This window comes from Phialemonium atrogriseum (genome assembly GCF_030411735.1).
Source record: "Phialemonium atrogriseum strain 8032-3 unplaced genomic scaffold QBC33scaffold_7, whole genome shotgun sequence".
In the NCBI taxonomy this organism is placed as follows: domain Eukaryota; kingdom Fungi; phylum Ascomycota; class Sordariomycetes; order Cephalothecales; family Cephalothecaceae; genus Phialemonium; species Phialemonium atrogriseum.
In genome coordinates, this window is record NW_026848144.1 from 688,076 (window position 1) to 701,831 (window position 13,756).

At 55.9% G+C, this 13,756-nt stretch overlaps 5 protein-coding genes across 5 annotated transcripts; 1 reads left to right on the forward strand and 4 right to left on the reverse strand.

The window, feature by feature from the left end:
- Positions 1-135: 135 nt before the first annotated feature.
- QBC33DRAFT_618074 (chromatin associated protein KTI12-domain-containing protein) lies at positions 136-2,877 on the reverse strand. Its single transcript, XM_060432702.1, has 4 exons — positions 2,746-2,877; positions 1,688-2,667; positions 1,182-1,365; positions 136-1,137 (listed from the first exon to the last, which is right to left on the reverse strand). The coding sequence occupies exons 1-4, from the start codon at positions 2,749-2,751 to the stop codon at positions 166-168; spliced, it is 2,142 nt and encodes a 713-aa protein (XP_060285439.1). The 5' UTR covers positions 2,752-2,877; the 3' UTR covers positions 136-165.
- An 849-nt stretch (positions 2,878-3,726) lies between these two features.
- Positions 3,727-5,293, reverse strand: QBC33DRAFT_447950 (longevity assurance proteins LAG1/LAC1; the record flags this gene model as incomplete). The annotated part of the gene is made up of 3 exons (XM_060424449.1): positions 3,727-4,200; positions 4,304-5,038; positions 5,114-5,293. The coding sequence occupies 3 exons, from the start codon at positions 5,291-5,293 to the stop codon at positions 3,727-3,729; spliced, it is 1,389 nt and encodes a 462-aa protein (XP_060285440.1).
- A 1,061-nt stretch (positions 5,294-6,354) lies between these two features.
- On the reverse strand, positions 6,355-8,867 carry QBC33DRAFT_347568 (PalH/RIM21-domain-containing protein). The gene has a single exon (XM_060423810.1). It carries the CDS (start codon positions 8,752-8,754, stop codon positions 6,478-6,480), a length of 2,277 nt encoding a protein of 758 aa, XP_060285441.1. The 5' UTR covers positions 8,755-8,867; the 3' UTR covers positions 6,355-6,477.
- Positions 8,868-10,486: 1,619 nt separating this feature from the next.
- Positions 10,487-11,573, reverse strand: QBC33DRAFT_532687 (uncharacterized protein). The gene has a single exon (XM_060427396.1). It carries the CDS (start codon positions 11,367-11,369, stop codon positions 10,878-10,880), a length of 492 nt encoding a protein of 163 aa, XP_060285442.1. The 5' UTR covers positions 11,370-11,573; the 3' UTR covers positions 10,487-10,877.
- An 887-nt stretch (positions 11,574-12,460) lies between these two features.
- QBC33DRAFT_513459 (uncharacterized protein) lies at positions 12,461-13,677 on the forward strand (the record flags this gene model as incomplete). Its single annotated transcript, XM_060425981.1, has 3 exons — positions 12,461-12,707; positions 12,763-13,547; positions 13,597-13,677. 3 exons carry the CDS (start codon positions 12,461-12,463, stop codon positions 13,675-13,677), a joined length of 1,113 nt encoding a protein of 370 aa, XP_060285443.1.
- Between the last annotated feature and the right edge of the window lie 79 nt (positions 13,678-13,756).

Consider the following 13,756-nt stretch of genomic DNA (forward strand, 5'->3'; position numbering starts at 1 on the left):
ATAATAAAACCACTTTTTTTTATTTTTAAAAAAATTGTTATATTTTTTTTTATTAAAAAAACGCCTCGTTGTCCCCCCTGAATCTCCCCGCTCTGCCCACCCCAACCCCCCCCCCCCCCCCCCAAAAAAAAAAAAAAGCACTCAAACAACCAGGTCTATCTCCAATCAGAAGCGCAGCTTCGGCAAGACAAACACGACGACCAGCAGCACGACCATGAGGCCGTAGACCCAAGCGTACAGCAGCATGCGGCCCCACCAGCCTTTCCCCTCGGTGATCCTGCGCAGGGCGCCGAGGCGGCGGGCCGCGGCCTCGAGCCCGCGGCCGCTCCGGTCCAGCGACTCGCCCGCCAGGCCCAGCGCGTCGCGGTCCTCCTCCAGCGACCGCGAGAAGGCCTGCGACGACGTCTTGAGGTCGCCCGCCATCCGCAGTATCGACTCCGAGAGCAAGTCCTGCTCCGCGCGCTGGTGGTCCAGGATCGCCTCCGTCGTTGCCGTCACCGACTTTGTTGTTGTCGTTGTTGTTGCTGTTGTCGTCGTCTGCGACGGCGCGGCGGTCCGCCCCCCGAGGAGGGATGAGCCCGTCGCCCGTGCCTCGGCGTCCTTCTCTTCCGGCGCTGTGGTTGTGGTGGGGGGTTTCCCGCGCGATCGCACCGTCTGCGATGTGGCTGTTTCCGTCTTTTCGGATATCTTCGGCCCCTTTTCTTCAATGGCCGCCTTCTGCTCCTCGGGGTGCGGCTCCGGCGTCGGCTTTAGTTTCCTCGGAGGCTCCTCCTCCTGCAAATCCGGTACCGGCTCCGACCCCTCCTCCGCATCCCCTCCACCACCTTCCAGCGCCACGCCGCTCGTCGACCTGGAGTCCATGCTCTCGCTCGGCGTCGCAATGATCTCGCCCAGGATATCCTCTCCGTCTGAGGTGTCGTCGTCGTCGTCGTACCCGGCCACGTTCGCAATCTCCTCCAGGTCGCCCATGCGCTCCGTGAGCTGGTCGATCACCTCCCGCTTCCGGTTCAGGTCCGTCAGCAGGTCCTGTCTCCGGGAGTGCACCTTGACCGCGAGGGCCTCCTGCTCTAGTCTCGTGAGGAGCGTCCGGGCGTGGTTTATGTTCTTATTCGTGGGGCGCGGACACCGGTTAGTCAGCTGCTGGGATGGCAGTCAGGTTGGGCCGTGGGAGGGCGTCTCACAGTATCGACCCTCCTCCTCTCGTACTCGCTCGCCCGGAGCCTGCGTTCCCGCTCTGCGTCCGCCCGGAGGACTGTCTGTTGCAGCCTGCCAAGGAGGCGGGTTAAATCTGTCAAAGGGTCGGCAGCCCGCCCGCCTGGGGCTAGAGCCGCCGGACCATGTGATAGGCGTGCCATCTTGTTTCGTCTGGACTTCCGGGAGCAGTTCTCGGTTGCATGTGTGGAAGAAGAAAGCTTGAGGTTGTCGGTAGGAAAAGGGTGGAAGTGGACAGCAAGTAACAGATGTGGCGCGAGCTTCAATGTGGCTGATTATCCAACCCTAACCCTGGACTTGATAATGGTAGCTCTAAACTGCAAGCGGCATGGAATGGAATTGAATATATCTTGGGGGTATCTATTTAAGGTGTATCTCTTTTTAAGGTAGTTTCTAGCAATGCGCATCTCCTTCCAGTCTCTCCCAGCCAGTCTAATCCTCCTTCTCAAATGCATCATTCAAGTAACCGACGAACCTCTCCCGCAACCTCACTGCCCGCCCCACGTCGTCCACAGTGTCCAACCCAATACCGCCTCGACTGAGCGCTACAAAGGCCCTTCGGTATCTCTGCAACTGTGGCAAGCCGACCTTCTTGCCGGGGAGCTCGACGACCAGCTCATCCCCGACGTCCAGCGCGCTTCTCGGTAGGACGACCCTGCCCCCACCTTCGTCCCCCTGTAGCTCCAGTATCCTCTTCACGATTTCCTGCGTCTCCCTCTCCAGTATGTAGAGATAGTCCCCGCCAAAGTCCTTGTTTTTATCCACCGTGACCTGGTTGGCGCGGACGACCTTCGTCCACTTGCCGGCGATGGTTTCCCACAGGTCGTCAAAGACCTCCTTCGTCCTCGCCTCGTCGTCCTCCCATATCAGCGTGAACAGCGGGCTGTCCCACTTCATCATCGCGTTCGGCTCCTCGTACCGGAACACCAGGTTCTCCCAGTTGTCAGGCTCGTACGGCTCCTCGTCGTCCTCGGCGCCCTCTCCCGCCTCCTCCCCGCGCTCCCTCCTCGCCCTCCTCTCCAGCCTCTCCTCATTCACCCTCCTCGCTCTCTGAAGCCCGCACCCAACCTGCAGCACGCAGCTCCCCGTCCCCGCATTCTTGGCCTCGCAGAACAGCTGGTACCGCCACCCCTTGATGTAGTTGAGCCCGTCGAGGAGCACGATGTCCGCCGTCCCGGGCCCCAGCGCCCTCTTGACGGCCGCATACGTCGCCGCCCGCGCGTCCTTCTCCGTAGCGTTGGCCGACCGCGTGTGCGCCGGCTGCGCCCTCGCCGACAGGTCGTACGCCGACCGCGGGATCGACTGCGTCTGGTCCGATATCACGTGCAGCCGGTGCTGCTGCTGGCGCGCCGGGGACGCCGCGGCGGCGGCGGCTATGCGCTCCCGGAGGTAAGCCTCGAGCTGTCGCGCGCGGGTGGTCTTGCCCGAGGTGGGGAGGCCGGTTATGACGATGAGCTTGGTTTGGGGTGGTGGGGGTTAGCGGGGCTCTCTTGTGAGTTTGATGGGGGGGAGGGAGGAGGGGGGTTTACTCACTGGCATTGTATTGTGTGTTGTCTGTGAAGCGCGGTAGGTCTGTATCTGGTCCGCTTGTTGAACCTGCCGTGAAGGCTTTCTGTGAGAGCTCTTGAGGTACTCCGATGACGAAGCTTTTATAAGAGTTGGAAGGTCGAAAAAACGTGAAAACTTAGAAAGGCACTCGGCATACCCCGCCAAATACCTCTTAGTGGGGAACAGCCTCCAGGAGTCATGATAAACTCCTGTGAAACCTAGCATTGGCTGTGACTTGGAATTAATCGCTTCATATTAAGATTATTACGGCAAGTATAACATGATGAATCGTACACACAAAACCAACGGCAGGCCTGCTCTCAAAAACCAGCTCGCAAAGTCCGAGGGGCGCCATCACCCTCACCCAGGCGACAACTCCGGCCCTAGCAGGTTTGCAGCACCCATCTTGTCAGAAATGTGTCTCCTTCGTGCACGTTTGCGCCCAAGCTCGGCACGGCTCATGAGAGCACTGGGCTCCCCGAATCCCTTTGAACTCCCCATCTCCTTGTGCTCCATGCAAAGCGACTGTGTGGAAAGCCATCTTTCTCCGGCCTTCCGATCCCCCATCTATACCAGTGTACGCCAGCGGTATTCGCGATACATGCTGCCGTATAAGCGAATGTTCTATGATACATGACACCCCCGCACCAAAAGCAAGGCAGAGAAAACGCCGAGGGCACCGCTCATGGGGGGAAAAAATAACATGCAGAATCTGGTGTTAGGGAGAGAGCCCAACTTCCAAGTATGTAAACCCCCTTTTTTTTCGCCATCGAATGGTCGGGTGTCAACTTCGTCTTACACCCGGGCCGACCCATCATGCCATCTCGAGTCGACCCGCACACGCCGGGGGTAATATAGACAGAACTGAATAGAACATGCATACCGAACAGAGCAGTCAGCCCTCCCAGCTCGGCAACCATCTTGTTGGACACGCCAAGGTCATTCCGCAAGTAAGAGCGGAGCCGGTTACCTCGCACCTTTCTGAGCCGCTGAGCCGTTCCTGCCAGGCCTCGCCTTTCCATTGGCGGCGACGGCGCCGCCGTTCAGAAGGGGGGCCTTCGCGGCCTCGCCGTTCAGGAGCGGCTTCTGCTCCTCGGTCTGCTCAGTCTCGGCCTCCGACTCCTCGTTCTCGCTCCTGTCGTCCTCAGCGACGCGGTGGACGACGAAGCGGTAGGCGATCCGGACGATGAAGAAGAGCCAGAACAGGTTCAGGGCCTGCAGGGCGGATAGTAGGCCTAGCGTGATGACGTTGGCCAACGGGCTCTTGAACTGCTCGCCCGCCCAGTCCAGCTCGTACGGTCCGATCGTCTTGTACTCGGTGAAGAGACTGAAGATGATGCGGAGGTTGAGGTAGTGCCGCATGTATATCCACACACACATGAACAGGAAGAAATAAGGTCCAGTCAATGCGTGATCGATATAGTTAAGTGTCTTAGAAGTCTATGGGGGACGGTGCAAGGTCAGCATCGGTCTCGGGAAAGGGGCAGCGAATAAAATAACCCGAGGATAGGGGGTGGGTTAAAGAGAAAAAGGAACAACTCACAGCCAAGAAAAAGTCACTAATGTCATGCGTTACGTAGACGGCCAGGCCGATATACGTAAAATGGAACCGGTAGCTGAGCGCAATAAGGGTCAAGGAGACGATATGATGGCCGACCAACTCCTTGAAGTCCTTCCTCGGCTTCTCCATACCCAGGAGCAACACGATCGCCTGCTGAGCCCAGTAGGCGGCCTGGAACAGGTAGTAGAACTTGACGACCGCCTCGTGGGTCTTGTGCGGAGAGTCCACGTACATGCCCTCGGTGTTGAAGTACCACACCGGCGTACGGCTCATGACGTACATGCCCGCCGGCCCCAGGAGGCCGAAGTACAGCGCCGTGTACATCTGCTCCATGAAGCGGGCCTGCTTGTTGCGCGACTTGAGGCCCGCGTACCGGGCGAGCGGGCGCAGGAGCTCCTGCATGATGAATTCGCGCGTGAAGGAGAGAACCACAGTGTAGAAGGTCACGAAGGCAATGTCCCACGGGCCCTTCCCGTACTGCAGCGCGGTGGAATCAGGTGTCTCGGAAGCGGGTATGGGGTAGCTTAGGAAGACGAAGTGGTGGACAGGATTGGACTCGGTCGGGTTCGTAAGGTAAAGTGAGAGGAAAATCGCCAGTATCACGAGCGGGATGACCCAGGGGTGTCGCGCGGTGAAGTGCTTCGCGCGCCGCAGGAGACTGCGGGCCTTCCGCCTCTTAGAAAAGCGCTTACCGCCATTGGAGGCGGCGTGTGTGTCCTGGGCAGAGGATTAGCGGGTGTTCTGTGAAAACATCGAAGCGCATGCAGCTTAGACAAATCGGAACCATATTACCTTTCCATGCGGATGGGTAAAGCTGGCGGCCAGGCCAGGGGCGCCAGTATCGCCGGCCCGTATCTCAGTTCCCAGTCCGGTGGATTTCCGTCTCCGGCGCGCAGTGTTCATGTCGTTAAGTTCCGTATGCAGTTGATCTGCAGATGTGTTGAGAAGGGGGAACGGCTCAGGCACGGCCATGTCGATTTTCGAGGTGCGGGACTCGTGTGAGACAAACCCCAGGATTAGGGAGGGAGATTAGATAGGATCGGAAAGCTTTTTGGTAGGTACGGAGTAGGTAGGAGCAGGTAGGTGCAATCTGTTACTGAGGAATGGAACAAAGGTCAAATTTCGGCGTCAATCATGCAAAGGAGTGTGTTTTAGGTCTCGGCCGGCGCAGTATTGGTATTAGGATATCTTCATCACTGTCGAAGTCGAAGTGTCAGATGAAGAAAATGGTTCGGCTCGCTCATAGATGCAATTTCCCAATTTCATTTACACCTTCCGACCCACCCGACTTTAACTCAAAGTAATAAGGTTGCTTGGCAGCTGTCGTCAGCCGCAAATGTTGCTGCAATGGCGAATTTGAAGGACTCGAGCCATTCCTCAGCTGCAAAAAGGGGTCCTGGTGCGGAGAACAGGAGAGACCCTGCCTGCCTCTATGGCTGTTCAAAACTTCAACCCGCTTTCCGTTGAACCCGATCAGAGCACAGCTCCCCACTAATAAAGGTTTATTTTGATGGAGAACCTCACATCCTCACACCACATGCGCGCCCAACGGGTCTTGGTAATATGTATATTTACCCCTGAAAAGCTGCTAGTCGCATGGCGTTTTGGGAGGATCTGGCCAAGAGTAAAGAAATAAAGGCAAGAATCTCTTAGCAGAGTATAAGCTCGCCAAGTTGTGAGCTTAACTTGTTAGGCCCATTTGATGCAGATAATAAATATATGGATAAGATATCTATCCAGCGAGTGTCCTGCCTATGCAACCCATTCTCCCATTCGCAGTGTGTATTTACAACGCCAGCTCTACATTTCTGGGTATGCAAAGCCTCTGAACCAGATATAACTCCCGCATATTGGGAGCTACCGGCCCAACTTTGCCAAAATACGCCGCCTCCATTCCTTCGACCGAGATAAAATGACATCAGCTCGTTCCGGTCGTGATAGATAAACGTACAACAAAAAGTCCCACAAGGATGCATGCACCGGATCACCGTGCGGACGTGTAAGCCAACCCTCGCTGAGCCCCTTTTGATAACCGTATGCCCCAATAAAAAGATGTAAGATGTTGCAGAACTCCGCTGGTGTCCTGATTTTGCCCATGCCATTTCCCAACCCGTTACCAGTCATCGTGCGCAAGCAACCGCCGAGACACCAACCATTCACTCCCTGGCATCCCCTTCCGTTACTTGCCTCCCAAGCGCGGCCTGAGATGGCCCACTTGGGGACGGCACCGGGCTCGGGGTCGGTATCGGTATGACCGATGCCGGGGGCGGACTTCGGGTACTCCTCCTAGCAGAGTCATGGGACACTGATCGTCCCGCACGAGCTCTCGCAGCCGAAGGAGCGCCGGTGTTGGTCCGATGGAGATAGGATGATGAAATCTCATGCTCGGCTGGATAGGCTCTCGGCATATTACTGTTACTCTGGAACGCTCTAGGGGAACGAGGCTCCGGTGTCTGCACATCGGCTTGCCGAGAGCCAGGCTCTTCTTCCTCGAGTAACTGGGCGAGCGCGGCGCCCCTCCGCGGCGGCGCAGGAACGACCGTGACAGGTAGGCTATCAGTGTCCAGTGTTGGTCGGATTTTCTCGCGCAGCCTCTCTGCCTGCGTCGCCGCAAACTCTTCCAGGCGCGCTCGGATGTCCCAGCGGCTGCTCTCCTCGCGCTGTACATGCTCTTGGTCATGCACGCGCGACTCCTCTTGGGCGGCGTTGCGGCCCACCCGCGGGAAAGGTATTCCTTGTGCCAAGGCTCGCCAGCGGCTGTCTGACGGACCCTGCTGCGTCGGGCCCACGGTAGGTGGCTCTGCGGCACCTGTGCCATTGTCGTCACTACGGTGTGTCGACGCTGGGCTACTGCTCCGGGATAGGGGTCGTCGCCCCTGTGGCGGTGGGGTGGATCGGGAAGTTGTTTCTGTCAGCGGGTGATACCTGACGGCATACACTGTACTGGCTGCGCTAGCAGTATCTGTCCGGCTGACCGGGGTAACAGCCGGCGCAGGACGTGCCGGCCATAGTGGCGGTTGTAAGAAGCGTATCCTGTCGCGGTTCGAGGACTCTGTGGTTTTTGGCTCTCCAGGTTGATCGCCGTTTCTGCTCCTCGAACGCGACCGATATTTTGTCGCAATCGAAGAAACAGTTGGCCAAACGTTCCCTCTTCCAGTCGATGAAACCTCCGTTCGTGATGATCTTCCACCCTCTCCACTATCATCATCGTCACCTCTGCCCTCCTTCTTTCTCCTGCGCGGCCAGGTGGAATCTGACTGTGCTATCTCCAACATCTCATCTCCGTCAAAGATTTCTCGCCCCAGGATCCCGTCCTTCTTCTCTTCCCGCTCCAACGCTTCTATCCGCTCCACCCATTCCCACACGATGACGCTAGCGGCTGCTGCTCCCACCCATCTCACGTAGTCCCCCCACCCGGTGAACAGTGGTTTGGAGATATCCAGGATGAAGAACACGACGGGGACAAGGATTGCCAGCAGCGACAGGGCAGAAACGAGAAGCATATTCTTCATCTGTGGATGATAGAAGGCGTATCGCTTCTTCATGAGCGAGTAATAAATCACCCACGCCGCGTACAAAACTCCGAGCGAGAGCTGGAATAGATAGCTGAGGGCGGGTACGGCGTCGGTGAAGCTTCTGGGCCGAGCGTTGCCCTGATTTGTGTACTGGAAGCTGTTCAAGCACTGGAAAATTAGGTCCAGGGTAATCAAAGCAAATGCGGTATACTTGATGATCACTTTCTCCCGTTGTCGAGGGAAAAGCCGAATGAGCGTCTGGGCCTGTGCAAGCCATAGGAATGTGTCGGAGATGATGCGAATGACCTTCAGCTCGGTGCCGCCTAGGACCTCGGACTGGAGGTTCTGCGCATTCTGACGACCCGTGGCGTATTGGTCCTCGGCAACCCGGAAGGTATTCGACGTGGCGATGGTCAGGGATATGGCGACGGTGAGGGCGGCGACCTTCTGGAGCCAGGGCCGACCGCCAATGTTCGTTCCACCGGTCCCTCCGTTTGTGAATCCTCTCCGGCCCAATACGACCACTCCACCCTGCAAGAACGATCGCGGCGTGATGAAGAGCATGATGACCAGGGTGTAGGCGACGACAGTCGTGGCAGCCAGAGCGTAGCATTGCGGGAAAGTCGAGGCATAAAATGGGTCCTGGGTCGGCAGGTCCACCAGGGAATTCGTAGTGTCTGCGGCTTCGTCAAGGGCGATGTTTCCGCCTCCATTTGCGATGATGGCCGGCCGTGTGACGGGAGTGCATATCGGCTTGAAAGCAGCCGGCTCGGTGAGGGTCACGGTATCTCCATTGGGGAGTGAAAGAACGCCGCCGATAGGCAGAGCGAAGACGGAACAGCTCTCGGCCTGGGCAGTGACGAGCGGCGTCGGCGACGGCCGCGCCGTCAAGCCGGCAAAGAGTTGACGTCCCTCCATGGTGGCTGATCGAGCCTCGATAAGCGGCCAGCCACTGGCATCGATGTTGGGGCGATGCTTTCACACCACCGCTATTATGTATCAAGCGCCATGGAAAAGCTGAAGCAGGGGCATCGGCGCGCACAATTCGACTTCTTTTGCCCGAATTGACTCGAGGTTGTTGTGAAGGGACTCGGTGACTCGGTAGCAGCGATCGAGACCTGTGGACCCCTCCTATCCCTCCTCTTCACGGTGTATCGAAATCGGGCGACACACGAGCAGGCGATGACAAGCCGGGGGCGATCGATCGAACAGTTGATTGTGTGGTGGAAAGGTCAACGTGGGGGATGTCCATGAAGGCTGGGCGCCGAGAAATGCTTGGTAGGGACTTGAGGTTGGGGAAACTCGGGACTGGGAAAGGGGCGCGTGCTTCTGTGGCAAAAGGTTCCTTTTTTTTCGGTCGTCTTGGGTGCGGACGGTGCGGACTGTCTCTAAAGTGTTTTGAACTTTGCCGGGGCGAGAGCCAGGCCAATTTCCTGATGATCGAAGCGGGGACACTGTGCATTCCTGGACGAGTGGACACGGTAATACTGTTTATCAGATCAATTGACCACTGGATAGCGCAGACCATGACCAATCAGTCACCGACGAACCCCTCCCTCTTTCTGCCGCTCGTCCAATACGGAGCGAAGTCAAAATGGGTGTGAGGCTGTGAACTGTGAGGGAGACCTGGTCTTATTCCGGAGCGGAGAAGTTGCAACGCAATCAATTCCCGCCATCACAATTAGCATTCCCGGGACATGACAGAGCGGAGGGCCGTAGCATCGGCTCCGATGATATTTTACGGGCGATGACAGCTACGGAAATAGTGTCTAAGGCACCTTATTTGTAGAAATCAACAATCATGACCGGCCATCACTGCCGTATGGTACATACCCAAGGTACCACGCTAGCATGACGAGTGGGCTGCATGGAGCTGAGTGGTGCGCACTGTGTTAAGAGCGGGGATTGGGATTTGGGCTGTCAGAAATCGGGTGGGTGGAACCTGTACCTGGACGAAGGTTATGTATCTTGCTGCGTGGTTCGATCTTGACCTTACCTATCCGTACCTAAGCACGTAATGCAGCAATGTGTACAATCGAAGAATGGAATTTCAGCTGTGCAAGAAGTCCCCATGATCGGAAAGATATCGATGCCACTTCAGTGCGGGATCAATATCCCAGACGCCGTCTTATAGATTTGTTATAAAAGCCTAAATGTTGAGACGGCATATCGAATATTATAGAAAACTCCCGCCGGCGCCTATGGTACCTAACTACACAGTAATTAACAGCCCGATTACCTGCCGTACCACGTGGAAAGGTACAGTTCAAATGTGGAGGGCTCGTTGAACAGTTGGAACGAGACGAGCTTCCGCCTTCGCTCTGTGCAAATTCACTTTCAAGAATCGATCTTCTATACTGTGGTAATTCCCCAGAAGAAGGGTCCGCCAAGCTTCTCGGGCTGATCTGCCCAGCAGGTCCAGACCTCCTTGGGTCTCGGAGCTTGGCGAAGCTTGTTCTGTCCCGCTCCACGACCTTGGCATCTCAGGTTCTTCCCGACCCTGAGCCGCAATGCGGGTGACGATTGGCGCCGTGCTGACAACAGGCGGCGGTGATGTCACGCCGTAATTATATTGCCGCTGGGGCTGGCGGCTGGCGGCGAGGCGGGCGGCCGCATCTTAGTCACCTTCCGGACCTCGAGTGAGCCGGCTCCGGATGTGAAGGGGAACAGAACGGATCGTGGCCCCGACTAGTCCGAAGCTGTTCGGGAATGGGACTGACACCTGAGTTCACATGTCGGACAGGAGCAGAGACAGTGAAAATGTATTGTGATCCGTTCCGGATCAATAGATTTAGTGAGCTGCCAAGTTCCCGGGTTCCTCCCTTCGTTGAATGGTATTCCTGACGACACAAAGTTGCAAAAAAAAAACCGAGAACTCGAATCAGAAGGGGAAACACGATGATGGAGGATCAGAGACGCAACCCGCAAATAAAAGGAAACCCCACCAAATGACTTGTCCAGAGGCATCAAGGAAATAAGGAATACAGCCGACAATATCCTCCGGCAGGGCTTGTAGCCCAGTCTAGCAGACTCGAGCCTTCTTAAGATGCTTCTTTGGTCGTCTCAGACACACTCTTTCCCACCTCCTTCTCCCTCTCTTCCCTCTCCTCTGTCTCGACCTTCAGTGAGAGCGCCACGGCGGCAAAACGTTTGCCATTCTCGAACCAAACGCATATGTCATACCGATCGCATTCCACGCGCTCCCGAAGTTTGTAGAACTGGCTCAAGCTGATGTCGCAGATGCGGACCTTTTGAGATTCCAAGTTCTCATCGTACTCATCACTGTATGGGTTTGTCTTGGTCGTCTCCATGACCTCAGGAACTGAGGGTAGATCGGCCAGCTCCTGCAGCTTTTCAGGCGTAGGAATCGGGGTGCTGGCGTCGATGAGGATCGGCATGCGTCCCTCTGGCTTCGTCCAACCGGAATTGTAGGCAGCCATGGCCTCCGCCCATACTCCGTGCCAGGGAAAGTCGGATTTCTGCTTGTTTTCGACAGTGGACTTCCCCAGCTTGACTCTCAGATTATCGGACATGATGTGATGTGAGCGGTCGCTGATGACACAGGCGACGATGGATTAGGGCCCAGACGGAAGATGGTTCGCTGGTGATTTTGGGTATTACTGCTGCTTCTGCTGATGAGAACAGAAAGAGTTTGGCGCAGGCCCGAGGTAGGACCTCTCTACACAACTACTCCGAACCCAGGGAATAATATGACTGACGAACTGGCAAGACTTGTTACCCGCTTGCTTTCGAGGTTGCAGAGAGGCGTGCCAAATTCGTTATTGGTCCTAGCCGCCCGAGAACCCCGCCAGCCAGTTTTGATTGGGCAAAAATCCGACCGCCTCCCGCGCGACTAGAGTGTCGCGGCCGACCAGTACCCAGACACCCAGACTAAACAGGCACCTACCTACACGGCTCACCTCGTCAAGCCCAAAAGTTGACCATGAGACTCAGATCGGGTGCCAAACGCCTGGCGAGCAAGTATGCAGTAATGCATAGCCTCCCTGCAGTGGTACCTCAAATTCGATATCCCACATCGTCATTGGGGGGATTGACAGGGCCTTAGCGCCCGTTCTGCAACCCGGGCTGATCGAGAAACAACTGAGCAGGGAAGAGTCTGAGATATCACCAACACAGCTTCGTCAAAGTAGCCCAATATTGGCATGATTGGAAATTAGAGACTCGCAAGAAGACTAGGATGGAACCAGGCAGAGTGGCGCGCGCTACACGAAACAAGGTCATCTACGACCGAATCAGGAAGGAACCATCAAGTCAGGCACGACTGCTATCACTCTACTTTAGAAGAGTGTCTCAATGTCGCTGCCATTGCCAATTAAAAGTAAGGTACATCGCAAACAACGAGGCGCCATGTAGCTCTATCTGAAAATAGAAGCATCGATCGTCCGTGACAACAACTAATCTCCTCACAATTATGTATATATTGGTCTAGTCTCGACGAGGAACAGGAATCATTGACTCGGAATAACTAACAGCTCACACGAATTTTCTCGAAGCTAACCCTGCAATCCCATCCAGCCAACCCCCTTTATTACCATCGTTGAACTCATCCACCAACACTCGCCATGGCCTCGTCTTCAGTTGTCCGGCCAGTCTGGCCTTCGGAATGGAGATAGAACTCCTCGTCAGGCCCAAGAGCATCCTAATGTCTTTACTGACTGCCCGTGGCTGGAGCCAAGAGATTACATTCGCAACGAACAACAAGCAGCGCAAGCAAGACAACCGTGATGCTCTTCGGGCGGCAATCGCCCAGGCACTGACAACCCAAGGCCTCAGAACTGGCGTGCGGGTAGAGGAATATAAAAACTGGACTGTCACCGACGAACCGAGTCTTGATGAAGTTCCAGGATTCTGTATGTGAAAATTCCGGAGCAGAAGACGCTTTGGTCCAGTCTAACACTGCAACAGGGAGGATCGAGCTCGTTTCACGAGCTATGACGACAGCTGAGAATTGGCAAAGAGAAGTTGCCGATATCTTCGAGGCTATGTACAAATACTGCGACATAACCCTCACCAAGGGTTGCTCGATGCACGTCCACGTCTCGCCTTCCCTCGTGGCAACCAACCAGACCATGTACACGATGGACGATGTGAGGAAGGTGCTCAAGGCCGTGGCATACTTCGACGATCCCATGACTAGGATGATGCCAGCCGACCGGAAAGCCAACGAATGGGCCAAATCTAATATACATAGCGATACAACCCCAAGCAATGTCAAGCAGACATACCTGAAGGTGCGCCAAAACACCTGGAAGCCCCTATTCAGGATCTACGACAACATCAAGAACAAGCACCACTTGCTGCTCGAGTTCAGCAAGGATAAATTCCTGTCGTGGAATTTTAGGCATTTGGTGGACGAGTGTGGCACCATCGAGTTCCGACGTCCTCCGGGTGTCCGAACGGCGGCAGCTGCAAACCATTGGGTCTCCTTCACTCTGGGCTTCGCTTCTGAGGCCCTGAGGGTGGATTGGAGGTCAGTGGAAGATACCACGGGCTACCCGAGCGTTGAAAACCTCGCCACCTTTGTGAAAAGCGGGATCGTCAGGCTGGAACAGACATCTCGGGACGCAATTCTTGATGCCCTGCTAGTCGAGGACATCTCGCCATCAACGGTTTATTCTGCTGCCGAGCTTGAGATAATCAAGCGCAAGAAGGCCGAGAAGGCAAAAGCACCGAGCCCATTTGCCGAAAAGGTACGTTGTCTGTGGAGTTTTGGTGCTGAAGCTTGCTCACATATTCTAGGCCAATTCACGCCCGAACACCCCGGCGTCAAGGACCAGCAGTCCTGGGGCGCAGTCGACTTCCTCGCGCGGGAAGAAGTAATTTCGGGCATGCGATCTTATCTTGTATCATGGACCTTGTACTGTACGTGACAAATTGGAAATGCGCATGTTTTTGGTTA

What these genes read in the sequence shown, in the direction of transcription:
- QBC33DRAFT_618074 (XM_060432702.1), bottom strand. An exon ending in GCAGTGAGGTTGCGGGAGAG is followed by an intron (nt 1,366 to 1,687) that starts GTTCGTCGGTTA and finishes CCGGAAGTCCAG; the next exon opens with ACGAAACAAGATGGCACGCC. An exon ending in AGAGGAGGAGGGTCGATACT is followed by an intron (nt 1,138 to 1,181) that starts GTGAGACGCCCT and finishes CCATCCCAGCAG; the next exon opens with CTGACTAACCGGTGTCCGCG.
- QBC33DRAFT_347568 (XM_060423810.1), bottom strand. Translation starts at nt 8,754, where the DNA reads ATGGAGGGACGTCAACTCTTTGCCGGCTTGACGGCGCGGCCGTCGCCG.
- QBC33DRAFT_532687 (XM_060427396.1), bottom strand. Translation starts at nt 11,369, where the DNA reads ATGTCCGATAATCTGAGAGTCAAGCTGGGGAAGTCCACTGTCGAAAAC.